At 36.4% G+C, this 18914-nt stretch overlaps 1 protein-coding gene across 1 annotated transcript in view; it reads right to left on the bottom strand.

Annotated features, from left to right (window-relative positions):
- The window catches only part of LOC129277515 (nuclear receptor subfamily 6 group A member 1-like), a 32901-nt gene extending 15217 nt beyond the window's left edge, over nucleotides 1-17684 (bottom strand). The window contains exons 1-3 of the mRNA XM_054913682.2: nucleotides 17636-17684; nucleotides 3792-3950; nucleotides 532-699 (exon numbers count right to left, since the gene is read on the bottom strand). Coding sequence (XP_054769657.1) covers nucleotides 532-699; nucleotides 3792-3950; nucleotides 17636-17684 — 376 coding nt within the window. The remainder of the gene's footprint in view (nucleotides 1-531; nucleotides 700-3791; nucleotides 3951-17635) is intronic.
- Between the last annotated feature and the right edge of the window lie 1230 nt (nucleotides 17685-18914).

Consider the following 18914-nt stretch of genomic DNA (forward strand, 5'->3'; position numbering starts at 1 on the left):
GCACTTCCCAATTTTTTTTCGAGGAAAAGCGCCATCTCTTGGTGAATCATGGCGAATGTCATTTCTTTGGACACGTCCCTGAAGTGACCTGTTGATGGTCTATAATCTACATTTCATGATAGTCTAACATAAATCATGTTGAAGGAAATTAATCATGCTATCATAAATGGACTAATTTGATGGATACATCAATATTAACAGTAAATGTGGTCAAATCAAAAGAATGTACAGTATAAACATCAAATACCAGAGGGATATAAGCTAACAGAATACAACAAATTTGGGGGTAGAATCACCCGATTGCACTTCATTCAACTTCAATCTTAAGCTTCATCAATAAAAGATGTTTAAAATGATCGTTTTAAATAAGAAGAATTATAACCACAACATAATACTAACTTCACGACACGACAGCATCAAAAGCATATTATCGGCTACTTGTCGTTTATCATGTTTATTAAACTTTCTTCCTTAATATAAAAAAAACATATTTGAAGTTGTATTTTAGCATAAATGCTTTGATAAGCCTACCTTTTCTGTTCATGCCGACCTGTAGGCATTTGAGGAGTCGACAGTACTGACATCTGTTCCTTTTCTGTCTTGACATCATACAGTTCTTGTCCCTCATACACCTGTACACTCTCTTGTTGCATATGCTTCTCTTGAAGAAACCTTTACATCCTTCACATGATACGATTCCTGGACAGATCGAAAGACATACAAAATTGATAATAACAATAACAATACTTACAATAATAATAATTGTAATTATAGGTGTTTGGTATGACTCGACCAGGGATAGAACCCAAGACCTACCGCTCACGAGGCGGGCGCTCTACCACTGAGCCACCATGCACTGTAATATTGATCTTCATTCTCATGCTTCAACTGTCGAGTATACTCTGTGGCTCAGTGGTAGAACGCCTGACTAATGAACTGGAGGCCATGGGAGGTTCGATCCTCGACAGAATCAGACTTTTCGAACGGGATCTTCTGCCCTTCTTGTCAGGCGCTTAACGCATTAGGGTGGAAGATAACAACATATAAACATGATTAAACAATAACGTTATAATGTTATTCAGGGAGAGCAGTTATGCAGGGAGAACAGAATATTAAAAGGACAATTATACGCCCAAACAAAAGTTGGTTTGAATATAACATAAAATAGTCATGACATTTTTTAAATTCACTCAGTTTTATAAATAAACAGTTATGGGGACATCTCGATCGGTACGCAAAAGAAAGTCGACAACATAATATACACAAAATATTTATTTTGTTATTTCATTGTATAAAATGCTTTGATATTTTGTATATTAGACAATGAAGAAGCTTTTAATTGCTTTTGAATGGTTTATAGTATTTGCGATTCTATGTTTATGGGTCAATCAAATATAATAAATTGTTTGCATTACGAAAGAAAAACTTAAAATAGTCCATATTGTTGTCTTGCGATATTTCATTGACTACATTAATAAGCTCCTGAAATCTAAATATTTAAAGCTTATGAAAATAATGAATACTGACAAATCTTCCCGTCTTCACTTGGATAAAAAAAAATTGACCTTGAATAATTTTCGCGCTTCCTCTTGGAAATATTACTTGTCTGCAATTTTTTTTCATTGTATAGATTTGGCTATAAATTTCAACTTAAAATTTCGCATTTTTGTTAGAGCAATGATTTTAAACCATAAGCATTAACAAGACTGCAATTTAATGACCACGCATTCTCCCTTAAATTCAACTGAAGAATAAAGAACATAATCTGAAGAGGATTATCGTGATTCCACGAAATAAACGAATGAAAAATAAAATCGAGGGGACACACTTTTTCGGTCTGATGGCCTTTTCATCTCCAATGCATTCAACCTTTTCAGAGTTACCCATGTGGATCGAACTGTTCCTCGATCTCGACGTTGCAGGCCCACAGTTGGCATTATTATTTTGCCAACATTCTCCATAGATTCACTTCGAATTATTTCATAACATAAAAGGCCCGTGACATTACCATCTAACCGCACCCCTCACCTGTTTGTATTGGACATATTCAAGTTACAACCTTGAGAAGTGAGGGGAAGGGGGGGGGGTGGGCATCACCCCTTTCCTGACAATTTATTTTTATGGTTCAGTGAACACAATTCTAGAAAAAATGTCACCATATAAAGGGTGTTGTCCCCCCCCCCCCCTCAGGAGCTTTAAAAAAATATGAATGAATTAAAATTTCGGTACAATGATTAGTTGATTACAGTTGCCTATTATTAGGTCAATATATTTGTAAGATCTTTAGGATTAAAATATTTTAACAATAATGCACCAGGCGAATGAAAATAAGAATTGTATTCCATACATGATGTTTAATGGTATTTTTTTCATTTATTCATTTATTTCGTCAAATAACAGTCTCACTTTCGAGCCTATATTGTTCTTCAAAATTGACTTTATAAGGGAATACATGGTCGTATGATTTCAGTCTTTCAAAGATTTTCTCCTGGGTGTTTTAATCACATAACAGGTCTCTTGCAAAAGTATGAAATATCTGGTGGTATACAATTTTAAATGATGTTGCGAGTTTGATGGCCATGTATCATAAAAACTAATTTCGTTGCCAAAAGAGGGCGCTACAACGATTCACACTCTGTCATGTCCGAAATTTTGAAAGAAAATTTTGTATTTTGAACCTCCGGTCATTTCAGTTTGGTCTTTTAAAAATCGTAAATAAAAGCTTGATTAAGCTTAACGGTTTTGACGATCCCGCTATCCTACTTACTTCCCCGCTTATATTGTGTGGTGTTTAGGAGAATGAAACCATTGAAATCAGTTGAATTCTTATAAAAGATAAAAATCAAAGAAACAGACCAATGAAAGATTGAGGAAGATAATTATTATGAAAGTTGGCAAAAAGAAGCTGCTGAAAACTGCTTATCTAATAAAAGAGAGCCGATGGAGTAATTAGAAAGTCAAAAGGGGCTAAGCTTTCGATCCTAGCAGAATCTTCGTCGGAGGCAAAATGACAATGAAATTATGAAAGTTATGAGCATTATGTATTAATAAGAAGAAATGACTTTGTGTTAACTAAAGACATGTCTTGGTTTCAGAAATTGGCTTGCCATAGATTTCGTACCTCGGCATACACACAGGCTATGGCTTGCCAGAGCCTTCTTACCTCGGCATACGCAGGCTAAAATGTTCAGGTGTGACTGCCCATAGGCATATAGTAGTCCACTTTGGGCCTTTTGCCCCTTGTGAGCGGGAAGATACTTTCACCAAAGCCCAATATAGAGAGAGAGAGAGACGCACAAAGTCACATTAACCCCCCCCTTCCACTTCAGTAGCAGCTAACGACTTTGAGGAAATGCCCCCCCCCCCCCTTTACGATAAGAGCTAACTCTGTTTTGGAGGCTTTGCTTCAGACTACACATTTTGCACTTAAATATTTCTTTCAGTCTTGCCTCATTTTTTTATTAAAAAAACTTCGAAAAAATCGTTCACGGAGAGACTAGAACCTGCGCCAATTATCTTGACTGCAGTAAACTCACATTAGCGCATCGTTTTACCGATCGCGATATACCAGTCGAGCTGATCAAAGCGATTGAAATTATGCTATATTCTGTCCATTAATATTCATGAGGCAGAGTCTGACTAAATAAACCCTGGTAAGTAAACCTTTTTTTTTCTTGGGGGGGGGGGGGGGGTAAAAACCATTTATGTGAATTAGACCTTATTATAGGTAGGGAAAAATACGCCACCTGTGGCCAAACTTGACTACCCCTTTAGTAGCTGAGGACGCTTACCATAGTGGAGACCTGTAGCGCGATCTCCGCAGATGAGACAAGACTTGCCATCATCTTGGACGGGTGGTGATCCCAGGTCTGTTGCTACAGGACTGATACTTGTTGATGTGTATGTGGCACCAGGCACGAACGACGGACCTCTGATCGAAAAATCAAAAGCTGCAATAGGATTTAAAAAAAAACAAGATTAATTAACATCATTTTGATAAGATCACTACAGAGTACAATAGTTTAAAATAATTCATTATTTTATTGCTGGTAGGGCACGGTCTACAGGTACTGGTCCTATCGACAACAGGCGTCTATTGAGATGAGTCTAAAACACGGATGCTCAAGGATCTACACGACAATCTCCAGGATAGCTTTCCCCGGATTGAGCCTCGACGAGCGTTGATGACTGTACACGCTATATAACACGGTAACTACATCATCTACACGGCGCTTACAAGGATCTACACGGATCATGCAGGTAGAGCACGGTGTCTACACGAACCATCTAGGGGTCAGAAGGAACCAACACGGCAACTACAAGGACCAACACGGCAGCCACACCGGACCATCCCGGATTGATCTGCCAACACGGCAGTCCACGGATGACGCCAGATGTTTTTGACCTCCCCAAAACTGTCGTATCATCCTTTGACACATCGCCAAAATAAGCGTTATAACAAAAAAAAATCCAGAATGGTTTTAAGTTGTTTTGTATTTTCCAACATCTAAAAACTTGAAATGTAATTTCTTCCGATTAACCTTATTTCACTTGAAGAACTTCACTTTTTTATCATTTTTTTTTCTTTCTTGTCATTTAATACATCATGTTAATATTTCATTTTGTAATCGTTGAAACGCATAATTATCAGTACTAATTTCCGGTATCTTTGAATTTTGACGTATATTTTGTATAATTATATGGGATATGGATTTATTGTATAATTAATAATCATGTTTCAAATAATTTGTACAACTTGTTCATGAAATGTGAATGTTTATTTTGATTTCTAGAGAATACAATAAATTAAAAACATTCTGTAATTTCTCCATAGTTGGTTATCTGACTCTGACCTATAGTATAGCCCTAATTGCAATTAAAGAAGTCATAATGCACTGGAAATAGACTACATCTTGATTTTGAAGAGATGATACTCCGGCGTTTGAAAAGGGGATCATGTTTTTTTGTCTGTGTTACGTAATCAACTGTCCCGGAGACGAATGCTTCAATGTGCTCTACATTAGTAACAATAAAATTCATGAGAGAGAGGGAGGGAGGGAGGGGAGGGGAGAAAAAAAGGTGGCGAGCGATCAGCCTATTGGGTCTTTCAATATGCCCCACAATATTGATTTGTGTTTCGCGTTCCATACCAGAGTATCAGGCTAAAACGTGTCGAATGAATTCGAAGGCTGAAAAGATGAAGACTAGTGAAAATATACGGGGCATCTACCCTGGCCCGATGTCAATTTGGTTCAATAAACAATGAAAATAAGAAAAAAAATATTCGTGACGGAACTCAAAATTGAAAAAATTGAAACGTCCAATCGTAGTATTGCAGGGTTTTTTAATCTTCGAAATTTTGATTTGTGACATCACATTCCAGCAGCTCCCAAATTATGTCGTGACTAATTATTTTTCGTAGAAGCGTGCTGGGCCTATATCAAAGTTTGTGCCTATCAAAATCATTTCATACTTTCTGAGAGGATGCAATAAATGGAATTGATACGAGATGAAAATATTGAGTGCTACCTGCATGCTGGTAAGATGCATCACACAGAAGTAGTTAAAATAGCAACGAATGGTTAATGAAAACTAATTATATATCACATATGCCCACAGACATGGTTCACACTTAAAATACATTTACAGGAGTTTAAAAAATATGAATAATTTCAAGAACCCAAACATGTGGGCGTGTGAGAAAAAGAGATAAATTACTTGGGATAAAAAAACTTTCATAGGTTTGCAGAGTGTCATTTGAGAAAATTATCTTATACTAACGCAACAAAAATTAGTACAAATAGTTGAAGAAATTATGTCGTTTACGATTTCCATATTAATGATAATTTGATTGCAAACATTTTTTTTTCTGCGTCAGGTCGCATGTATTTTAACTATTAAGTTATGAAACCGTTTTTCGAAATCGTCGCGAATAGAGGCTCATCGATGTCCAGCAGGTGGATCCAGGATTTCCCAAGGGGGGGGGGGCAAATTTTTCGGAGGAAAATTTTGATAAGCCCCCCCCCCCTCCAAAAAAAAAAGGGTTTTCAAACAATTAGGGATAAAATTAATATTTCGTACCCGAACAAAAATTTGACAAGCAAAAAAAAAAAGGTCTTCTTTTTCAAAAGGGGGGGGGGGGGGGCACATCTCGGTGTCAACGGTTTCAATGTAATTTTTTTTACATTAAAAATCTTAATTTTTCTTCTCAAAGGGGGGGGGGGCACGTGCCCCCCCCCCCCCTTGATCCGCGCCTGATGTCCATAAAAGAAGCCATGTCTCGAGACCCTACATAATAAATTATATAGTCTTTATCATGCTAATAAATACAATACTTCATCTTGGCCTGACATGCTTTCGATGCATCATTATCATTATGTATCGATGCATTACAATTATATAAACAATTTAAGTGATATCTTTGGATGATATGAAGTCATCTGACATCGGTATATAGGAATTATAGCGTAGTGATCAAAACATTTTGAGGGGCCAGACATGGATTCCGGGAATTTTTTTTAAAAAAGCTGCGAGTGAGAGAAGCGAGTGAACAACAGTTTTCATTTAAAATAAAAATTGATAGATTTTCACATAATATTAAGAAAATAATACGTTTTACCCCATTCTTCATATGATTTCTCCCATTTTTATTCTTGATTTTGAAAATTTTGTGGATCCACGGCCCCCTCACCTATCTGTGGGCTTACATCAGAAACACATAACTAATACAATCCAAGCAGGGAAGTGTTATAGATAACACTTCCCTGATCCAAGCTACCGCATTATATTAACTGTGCATTCGTTTTTGGCGCAAGCCAGCGAGTTGGGGATGCGTTAATAAATAAATAATTCACACTGACCCAAATAAGCGGGGATAAGATGTCAAGAGTGTTCGGATCGTGCTCCTGTATATTTCCTCTTTTTAATCACTACCTCTACCGTGTGACATCGCAATTAAAAAGTCTGCGGTTTGAAATAGACAAAAAAATACACTATTTGCCTAACGAAAAAAAATCTAAATCCCCTTATTTTCAGTGTCATACCACTTGCAAAACTCATAATTGACGCAAGCAACTCAGTTCTATCCCAAATAAAATTCGTAAAACTATTTCATAACTGTTACTGAAATCCTGAAAAGAAAATAAGCCGATCAATAAAAGAAACATTCCAGTATAATCAAGGTTTATTATTCACATCGATCATTGACACGACAAGGTATGGGGGAGGGGGCGGTGGGGTGACTAGCTACAACATTAACCAGTGAATAACATTAATCAATAATAACCTCGAGAGATCAGTGGGGTCCGATACCTGCCCCTTTTTAAAACTCCACCGATCGAAACAACATCCCACACCGTTCAGAAAGAAAAGAAAAATCGATTATTGGTGAAAGGATACCAACTTGCAAACTGGGGTGTCTTTTTTAAGAGGGGATTGGCCAAGCCATGGCGTTAATACTTGCGATTCTCTTCAGTCCTTTGTTAGCCGATGTCCTTGAGTGGTGCAACAGCGCAATGCACATGCCCATGTACTTCATTGTTATCTCGCCAAAACTCCCCCCATTGTGTCTGGGCCGAAGATGGACACCTATTGTTACCGACTGGAGCAGCTCGCTCGAGCCAAGCCAACAACAAAAGCAACTCTCTACAGGAACAATATGGTGGAGAGTTATTTTCGACTTTTTCTTTCCTTTGATCATATCAAAGCAGCTTCGTTCATCCATTCCTCAATCACCAGTCATACCTGGGCGGTTTTCTTGACAAATATATCTTTCATTTCACATATTTTGCTATTTTATGTCCCATTTCATTAATCGGATCATGCTTTCTACCTCCATGATCGGATTTGAATAGTTGATGCCTCTGAGAGCTGAGATGACTTTAGACGAACATTATTATCAGAACTTTGTATTTAAACAAAATGACGGAAAAGCTTGTCAGAAATGGTCATGCTTGCCAGACATAGCAACAAAATAAAGGCAAATTCGCAACCAATATTAAAGTGGGTCAAAGGAGAATGAATCCGGACTACCACGATTACTGAATTTTCGAAGCAAAGAAACATCTTAAAAACCCAATTTCCCACTAAAAAATGACAGTATTTATTTTTTAATTAAGGAATTGTGAATTGAAAATCGTAGATCTGAATATGACAATGCCGTGATTAATGATTATTGATGTAATCACGGTCAAAAACGGGACCCTCTTTTCAACTGTAAGTGATAATAGACCTACATGCCTAGGTCTACTTTGGAAATCCACTTAATTGCCCATCCCCTGAATTAATTTCAAGCATAAAGGCCTAAATTTTAATTATCTTTTTTTAATTTGAAATTAAATTTGCCTTTCATAGAAATGTGGAGCTCAAAAACTTATCAGCTTAAGGAAATGCTCCAATGGTCGAACTGTTTATGAACAGTTTTCCGATGCGAGTATATTTGGTCAAACTTTCAGTCAGCTTCCGATAGCCTATAATTGTTATATAATAAGGGATTTTCCTTCATACCGGATTAATTGTCAAAAATCTGTATTTTGATCCATATCAAGTAAATCTATACCACAGTAAACACAGTGTCTGGAAGATGGACTTAAAACATAAATGTTTATCTAAGTAAATAGGCCCTATGGAATTCTAAGATCACTCAGGAACATGAAAAAAGTCCATCACTATAATCACTCAACATCGTCTTATCTTACTTTTTGTAGTATAGGTCTTACACTTTTTTTCGGGGAGGGGGGGGGGGGGGGTGGCGCAATCAATGCACATCGAGACTTATCAAAGGGTACGCCCCTGCACTTAGCTTAGCCGCCATAATAATGCAACCGTTATATTGAGAATCTCCTTTGAGGCTTATGCTTGTCTGGAAGTCTCAAATTGTTTACCATTACAATCACATTGATTCCTTCACAAAAAAGATGTCATCTATTATTCCGGGGCAGTTCAACTCATTCCAGAAAATATATTTAGCTTTTTTTCCCTATACCAGCATGGCTCGTTGGGCAAGTTCCGTCCCTGATTGGGATCTATATATATTTTTTTATCGATCCACATCTTTAATGACATTTAAGAGATTTACCAGGGGCGTGCAATGATATTTTTATTTGGGAGGGGGTGGGGTAAAATGGGTTTGAGAGAAACAAAGGGTGGGGGTAAAATGGGTTTGAGATAAACTAAAGATGAACTTCTATTAGTTTTCAGTTGAATAAAAGGGCGTATTAGAGAGTTACATGTTTTTTTTAATAATCATCTTCATTATTCCTTCCTTTCTCTCACTCACTTTCCCTTTTTATTTAGTGGGCTGAATTTGGCAAGGTGGAGTTCCACTTCATTTTGAATAGTTCAATACGTCTAGAGTTGTTTTCAAATAGCAAAATTATTAAATTCTTTGTTTCTTTGTAAATAAATTTTCGCATCTATGATTTTATCAAAACGTGTATAATAATAAGTGTACATTAATGTCCGTCTGGATAAATGTAGAGGAAGCTAACTAAAGATTGTGTTTCTGTTTGATGAGTAGGAACTGATGTGGGTGTGTGATGCCGGTGAGTGTAGATAATTGTGGACGTGAGTGTGTGTGTTTTAGTTTTACGCATTTTAAAAGGGCACCCCGGGCTGAAAATATTTACATCTAATTAATAGAGTAAAATTCATAGAGTAGAATGCTGCATATTTCATCAAAATCTGATAACAAAATAACAAAGATATTGAATTTTTAAGTTTAGCAATATCTGTTAAAATGGTAGTATGCCCTTCGTCATGAATATTCATTAGGTGGTCTGATGTCACTTCCCCACTTTCATTTTTCTTATGTTATTACATGAAATTATATATATTTCATTTTTCATACAAAATAAGGATATGTCTCTCTTATGATAATGTAAGTTACAGCAATGAATATCTAATGCATTAAATCAGCTGTCGATCCAACTGTTTAGTTCTAGGGGGGAAATATCTAAATAAATATAATTTCGTATAATAAAATACAAAAGAATAAGAGTGGGGATATGACATCACAAGTTTGCTCATTAAATATTCATGAAGACATGCACAGAAGTATTCCACCAAAATAATGCAAATCTTTAAAATGTCGTAACTTTATAGGACCCTATTCCTTGTCCGACTTTGATCAAATTTTCAGTGTTTTGCTTTTCTGATTTTTTTTTTATCTGTTCAAATCATATTTCCAGGTAAACTTGTGGAAGGGGCGGTGACGGAGTACTCATTCCCCTGTTGGATGACAGAGGGCGGGCTTCAAATCATAGTGCTTATCCATGAGAGCTGTAGAGTGAACACATATCCATCAAGAATACGGAGACTCTATAAAGGTGTAAGACGATAGTACATGTACATTCGGTTGGAAATGATTAGTAATGAAGACAATTTCTCTGTAAATTTTACAAAATCTTTCATCATATTTTTGTTTCACTTTCAAGTCTATTCTTCTTTATGAATCATGTTCAGTACATACACATGAGTCACACCACATATAATTGGGAGATATGATCATCTTTCAATGGTCAATCGAAATTCGTCATCTCCATAACTGACCAGAAATATTTGAACTTCTAAAGTAGCCACTCTCCAGGAGGTATTCCCAGTCTTTTTCAAGGTCTGTTTTGTCAATTTTTTCCTTCCCCGAAAACCGAACTTCACCCAAAACCAAGCACGAAGGACGTGTTAATTTAGCGCTTACATAAGAAAGCGTTTTTTTGCGGTGGGTCACTTTGCAGGGGTCACATTCTTGCTATGAGGAGTAAAAACATAATTTCGTTTACTTCACCTGGAAAGCGTATCCGAAAGAAAGGAAGGTTTTTGTTGAGTAGTTCCTCGTAACAGTAAGGTCAAAGCAATTACCCCGCAATGAATTTGACTGTTATTCTCAAACTTCACCAGGTTGAATGCTCGCGAGTTCAAAAGGAAAGTGACCAGAGAGCATTAGCGGTTTTTAGAATCTTTTCTCCCGTATTTCAACATCTTTTGTCCACTTCCAAAACCCTTTCTTTCTACACAACGTGATTAACGAGCATTAATTTTGATTACCCATTTACTTGGTATTTTGAATCAAGGAAAGATATTCAATATAACTGCAAATAAACATGATTCGAACTCCATTGGTGTTTCCACGCGAAATGACAACCACAATAAACAAATTATAGTGAGATAATAGTGTATAATATGCTGAAATACAATCAACGACATCGCTGGGTAGGCCTGGCCAACATCATTTATAACAATTAACATGTAAGGTAACAATCGAACCCAGGTGATGTGACAGATTCATAAACTTATGACGAAAGGCCGTATACTTGAACAGAAACTTGGAGGGGCAGGGGTAGAGGGGGTAAGGAGGGGTAGAGGAGGAAGGGAGGGGTGAACCGGGGGGTGAAGTGGTTGTCACTGCCATGTAGCCTACATGATTGTTGGCCTACCTTATATACATAATAATGAAGAGCAGCGTCAAACTGATTTAAACGTCATTCTGTATCTATTCAAGTTCAATAAACACTTGCTCGTCTTCGATAGAAACAATAACGAATCTTCGGGTACAGAGAATAAAATTTTAATCAACCATGTCGAAATTCTTTATATAGGATATGGACTTAAGTGTGATATCCCGCCACTCAAATTTCGGTGAATTCACAAGGGCCGCCTTAAGAAATAAAAGAAAAGCGAAAGGAAAGAGAACAGAAAGGAAACGAAAGAAAGAGTGTGCTGCACTCAACCCAGGTGAGGTAAATGGGTACCGGTAGGAAGTAATTCCTTAAAAAGCTGTGTGCGCTATGAACGCCTAGCTTAGCCGGGTAATATAGGAGCGCCTCGAGCACCTAACAAGGTGGATATGTGCGCAATATAAATACCCTATATTATTATTATAATAATCAGATTAGGAAGAACAGAAAAAGAAGGATGAAACCAACTATAGCTCACTTGCCCGAAAGTTACATGGATTTCTTAAATAGAATCAGGGGCGGCGTCGGATTATTTTGATGGGGGGGGGGGGGGGGGCAAGAGGACACGGAGGTGACGTCATAAAGAATTTTTTTTTAATTTAACTTAAGTATATAGGGGCATCATAGAGTAACACGATCCAGACCTCTCCTTATCATACTCTTCTTCCCAATATTTCCCCTTCCCCTCTTTCCCACTTATATTTCTTTTTCTTTTCATTTTTTTTTTAATTATAGAGGGCGGTCGCCCCATGTACCCCATGACGCGCCCCTGAATAAAATAGATTTTGAAGTATAAAAGTCATAACCCCGAAAATTTAATTGATATCCGAAGAAAATAGTGAAGTTTCAGAAACTTTCAGGTAATGAGTTTTTATTTATTAGTGCGCAAATAGTTACCAAGAATGCGAAAATCATTTCCAAGCACTGTGACAAAAATATAACTTTGAGATACCTTATAAAAATATATAGAATAATCATTAAGAATGCGAAAAACATTTCCAAGCATTGTGACAAATATATTACTTTGAGATACCTTATACAAATATATAGAATAATCATTAAGAAATGCATAGCACTATAGAGTATCTTTATTCATTTACAAATAAGATGTATTCACCGCTAGCAACATTCCTTTTCTTTAACGTTTGATATTGGGTACCAGTATTTAGGCCTAATCATATAGAACGCTTCTTCTTTGTCTTCCATATCAGATTTAAGAACTAATTTAAACTTTCAAGATTTATGCGTGTAATATTTATCGTTACTTAAGATCATATTAAAGTTCTTTCACATAATTACTACAATTACAAAGAAATATTCCCATTTTTACCCAAAACCATAGGCCTACACTTCAGAGTAGACCATTATGCTTGTAATGTGTGGGTCAAAATAGGCATGCTGTTTCGGGACTTCAAGGTCACAGGTTGTTTTACCCCTCCTTCCAGGTGTGTGTAAACGGGTACCACTTTAATTCTTCTGGGAGAAAAAATATCAGGGCGGCCCTTGAAATTATTGAAGCATTCATTACCCTTGGAAAATAACATGGGTACAACCTATTTTGTAAAACACTAGTTTTTCTTAACCTTCTACTTCTTCATTGTTGGAATCCTCGTTTTTCCTTTGTGAATATCCAAATTCATCTGCACTGGCGTACGGATGGGGGGGGGGCATTCTTCCTCCCCCCAAAATTGTTCTACGACCAAGAAAAAAGTAAATGAAGGAGAAAGAGAAGAAAGTGAAAAAGGGTAAGATCTGAATACACGTTAAAATCTTTCACAAATTAGATTTTCATTTAAAAAAGGTCCGATATTTTTTTCTAGCTTGCTTTGCTCGCTTGAGAATTTAGTGTTAAGAAATATTTCCACACGCGCATTGCTATGCCCCTCAAAATGTTTGGCTCATTAAGCTACTGTTTGCCAGGAACTTATTTCTTAAAAACTGTTAATACCCTGTTTCTTGCTTAATTGCTGCTCTAAAGGGCAATTCTGATTAAGTGATTAGATTGAAGTTTAAATGAGACGTTTCTTAAAATATAGTAAAAAAATGACAAACCTTATTAGCTGAAGGTGAAATATTTATATTTTTTCAATAAACATTCGTCCAGATGAATTATTAGGCAGGGGGGAGGTGTTGTTTGCTATCAAATAAGAGGTCATCACTCCTAAATGAAGGTGATTTTGGTCAAGAAAACTTTGACGAGCACCCCCAGAATAATTTTGGGGAGTGCTTCTGCACCCCGCTTCCGCAGTGTCATAAATTTACGCGTATACAATTTCATATAAATTATTTGAAATTTTATTATTTAGTCATACAGTAACTTTGATGAAATATATTTTACCTTACTGAAAAGTCATGGTTCAAAATATGGCCATATTTTGAAAAATAAAATCGTAAAAAAATGCGCTCTAAGTAAAACAAGGGAAAATGATGGCACTTAGGGGGATAAGTCTCAAATAGATACATTAGCAATATTTCATTCTTGACCAACGCTCATCAAAACTCAACTAAGCTTTTGACATAATGTAGGGCCTATAGTCTACATGTAGATAGTCTAGATTCTTACAGCTGACATCTGGTCAATATCTATTACAATCCAAGGATAGGAAAGTGTCCTTCTTCAACTTCAAAATTTAATTTAATATCATGACACGGGTTGTTACACAATTATTATTCTTCATTGTTCATCTTCATTTTCCCCTTTGTAAATAAGTCGAGTTGAACCAGGTGTGTGGTTAAACTCCACCTGTAGGTATCCCGTCCATTATCACGACTACACCATGAAGACATCATCACCTATACCGCCACAATTCATTACTTATTATGTATTTCATTATTCGCAAATTGACCTTTTATTATTGTCGTCGAATGAGGAATATTTGATAAACACTGATTCGATGACCCTATACTATTTGCTTCCGTGACGAGAAAGTGGCATCGAGTGTGGATGTTTTAAAGTATGTTTTTAGTTCAATGCTAGAATAAATGTCGGGGTAATGTTTTGAGATGGAAACAGACCATAATTGTAAAAGGAGTGAAATATAAACCATATGTAACATTTTTAATGTTTTACTTAATTTCTGTTTCAACATGGCCGTTACTTCTATATACATCCCCTGTTAAATCCCCTTTTCCAGTTTTGATGTATTAACTTATTGTAGTTTTGTGTTAGACATCGGGATCCCGACCGAAATACAAAATACCTTTCTATAAATTAAATAGTTAAAATAAATTATCACCATAATGTGAATTAATAAAAATGTAATAACATAAGAAAAAAGGAAAGTGGGAATGTGACATCATCAGCCCACGTAATTAATATTCATGAAAACATGCCTAAAACTGTTTCACCGGAAAAATGCTAATCTTTAAATTCAACAACTTCGTTATTTTGTTATCCGATTTTGATCAAATTTTCAGCATTTTGCTCTGTGAATTCTCTCTGTTTATTCCGATATAAATATCTTCAGCCCTGAGCATTGATTAATGTGTATGAGTATGATCCATTGTAAAAAAAAAAAAAAAATCTGCTCCGTTATCGATCGCTAAGCTTCATGTTGCTGTTAGAGGGACCTGGTAGTTAAACTAAAGGTCAAGTTCACCCCCCCCCCCCAAAAAAAAAAAAATCTTGAGTTGAACCAATAGCGAAAAATAAAACAAGCATAACGCTGAAAATTTCATCAAAAGAGGATGTAACACATTAAAAGTATGACATTTTAAAGTTTCGCTTATTTTTTCACAAAACAGTTTCATGAACAACTCGGTGACATGAAATTGAGAGTCGATGATATCCCTCACTATTTCTTTTCATTGTTCGAATTATATTATTTCAATTTTAAAGATTTGACAATAAGGACCAACTTGACTGTTCAAACCATTAAATGTTCAGTGAGGAATAAAAATTTGTTTCATATAACACATATTCATATTATAATATTTCATATTACATATAATAAGATACAACAGAAATAGTGAGTGGATGATGTCATCAGTCCCCATATTTGGCATACCGACCAGGATGTGCCTATAGCATAATTGTTATGTGAAATCATGGAGCTCCATGGTGAAATTAAAGTGATCATTTCACTTTGTTCTGATTTAAAAAATTCTCCTTTTGGTTCCTGAAAATGGGCTAAACATTAGGCTTATAGTGTAAAAATACCATCCCAAAAGTTTCAAAGTATTATATTTACAGGATCAATTTTAAAACCTTGGAGATGTAAACCAAAGTTTGAAATAATTGGGAGCTGGTTTCAATGAATATGTGTATACAGGGAATCTGTGCACCACAACACATCAATTCTAGATGAACACAGCATGACCTACATACAGTGTGTACAAGGTATACACTGAATGTACAGTGCAGCTAATAGTGTATGTATAGGAGATACACACAACAGAAGGCAGTCAAAATAGCCAACGGACTTTTTGAATTGGAGAAAACTGGTCATAAGCTGAACCCGTCTACTAGACGGTTCTCAAAATCAGGCTAATAAATTGCTACTTGCATCTAAATTAGAGTTTTTCATCCTATATTGTGGTCTGTTTCAGGGTTTTTTAGGACAAATACAGGCACTCATACGCACGTTTCAACTCAGTTTGAGAATTTTTTTAATCAGCTGCTCACAAAGTTAAACGATCCCTTTAAGCGAAACATTTAAGTGTTATAACTTTCTTATTTTCCATCCGAATTTAATGAAATTTTCAGTGTTATGCGTGTTAGATTTTCTCTGTTCTTCAAAACCAACTTTTTGTTTGAGTGGAATATGAACAAAATTTCGATACGATTGCAAGTGTCTTGCTAAAAATATCCGGCAGTTATCATCTACACTTCCTCTAGTTAATCATGGCATTGCTACTTTGCCAGTGCTGGACGTTTATAGGCTTTATACAGCAAACATGAGTAGGCCTATATCGTAACGTACAAGTTCATAGCTTATCTGTGCGAAGATTTATAACGGTACCTTCAGCTTCAACGCAAATTAAACACTGTACAGGGAATATAACGGTTTACAGCTAGAAAAGCAAGGCTTATTATTACGCAACAACTTGAACGAGAAGGGGGATTATCAGACAAAGGCCTTTTGAACTGCAGGATAGTACGATCGATAAACACTTGGATAAACTAGCCAACTCGTGGAACCAGCCGCCATTTTTTATGGGCGGGTACCCTGCCAAGTTCATAACAAAATTGAACAAGGCTTAAATGTGATATAGAACACTCGACATTGTCTTAGCGTTGAATGAGTGTAGCCGATTATGAAAATCAAATACAGATAGGCCTATATCAAGTGACGAGTATACTGTCATGAGTGTATAGACGCAATTGACAATATCAAGTCGAAGTTCATAAGTTCGCATAGGCTTACACTATACGTCATGGTGAGATAATACCGTACCACACTTACCAGTTTTCTAAATAATTTTTAGAGGTTAAACGCCGGTACCCGAACAAACTTCGAATGGAATACTAATAAGTATTTCACAAAGTTGTTATTATTAACTAATATCACACTGCTATTACCTTCATATAACTCTATAATATTTGTTTGGAAGATCCCATTATTAAGCACCATCCATATCATAATCTTGAAAAGCATGTGCATTCTGTCAGAAATTCTTACAGGCGCGTAACCTAAAAACAAAATCCTTCACCTTCCTTGAGCGCAGTGCAATCTTTTCAAGGCGGGTATCATACCGGTACAAGACGACCATGGCCATGTGAGTGACAAATTACCGAATACTGCTACAACGTGATAATTCAAAATCAAAATGGTAAACATCCTTCTATTATTATCAATAATGTTTACTTAATAAAACATATTCAAGACTATCATTTAAAAAAAGTTTAATATTGTGAGCTGAAAGTTTGTTGAAACATCTCAATTCTCATCATGGTACATCATCAGTGGCCATGGTGGTTGGCCAGCCAGCTAAGTACCATCTCCATCTCCAACCTTCAGCTCAATATAAAAATAATAATAGTATTCTATATTTACAATCACACACGTTAAATATATATAAATGTAACTCTTATAACATTTATTGCAGTTGTTTAGTATAACATAGAAATGAAACAAATTAACCAAAGACTACTCAATAAATAAAACGAACTCTGGGTAAATCGCGATGATGGCTGCCTGGCTGATGACAACGATCGAAAAAGAGGAGTCTGGTTTTTATCTCACCTTGAAGTTGTTCCACTGTCGGGCGAGGTGATTCCCCGGTTCCCGTCATCGCATAAGGATTCCATCTGGGATAAGGTAACATATCAAGCCCCGGTCATCGAACAGGACTCACACACGATACAAAAAATAGGCCAGACCAGCGACAGGGACGTCGAGGAGAAGGACGATATCCAAGGAGTGTTGAAGGAGAGCGCGGTACTATACTTGGAGTTGGACTTGCCACCTTCACTCAGTTTCTAATTATTACTATCTGCTCGGTACCCCCAATGCACTAGCAAATCCATCAGACAGACACAGACGCTGTTGCGTAATATCACATTATTGGTCATACATGCATACACACAAGTCGTGCAAACACACAAATACATCGCAAAACACCCGGTATATACACAAAGTACACATAGAGAGAGACAGGACTGGTTCGAAAACGATGAGAATGGGATTTAATCACCCAGCGAAACTGTCGAAATCAAGGTTACGGATGAGACCTTCGACTTAAAGCGGGGGTAAGTCCTAAAAATATAAGCCCGCACCGTCAAATATCTACCATAATATGACATATATTTGGAACCGTGAACCAATGCTCTGTTCGACTTTTGTATTCCTAGCAAAAAAAGTAAATTTATCAACGACAACTGAGAACGAATTTGAGAAAAATATAAAGAAAGTTCCACGATTTATTAATCGAAGTGGTCCCTGTGCTGTTGATAATGCTGACCACCCCTCTCAGAAACGTAGTGGCCTAGACCTAAGTGATTACGTAACAGTAAGCTCTACATTTACCTTCCCCTTTATTCATGACATTGTACACACAAAAAGCCTCGCCCGCTTGCTCGCCTTCCCGCGGTGGCTGGTCCGCCGAGGCGCTTCGGCTAGCTCGTCTCGCTAAGCAGCACAGTGTACCGCTGAATTATAAAAAAAAATAACGGAAGTTATAGGAGAAAGAGAGAAAAGAGGCAAACTCTTTTCTTTGTCACACTTATTTTCGTCTCTATTTCTGAAAGACAGATCTTGAGTTTGCTCAGCCAAGTATATAATATCCAGGATTCCTTTCAGAAGATGGAATTCTGCTTTGATTCTTCCTCTATTTTCAAGAGATTAAAAAAGTAACCTCAAAGAGATATTTTGACAAATTTCTCCTTGAGTGAAATAATGTAATTTAGTTGACTGGTTGATATCAGTATATTCCTGCCTGTTTCATTTGCATATTTAGGCTACATTTACATTTTAATAAGCATATTTTTTTTCTATCTCCGTATGTATGCGTGTATGTCCATGC

Source organism: Lytechinus pictus, chromosome 15 (genome assembly GCF_037042905.1).
Source record: "Lytechinus pictus isolate F3 Inbred chromosome 15, Lp3.0, whole genome shotgun sequence".
Classification (NCBI taxonomy): Eukaryota; Metazoa; Echinodermata; class Echinoidea; order Temnopleuroida; family Toxopneustidae; genus Lytechinus; species Lytechinus pictus.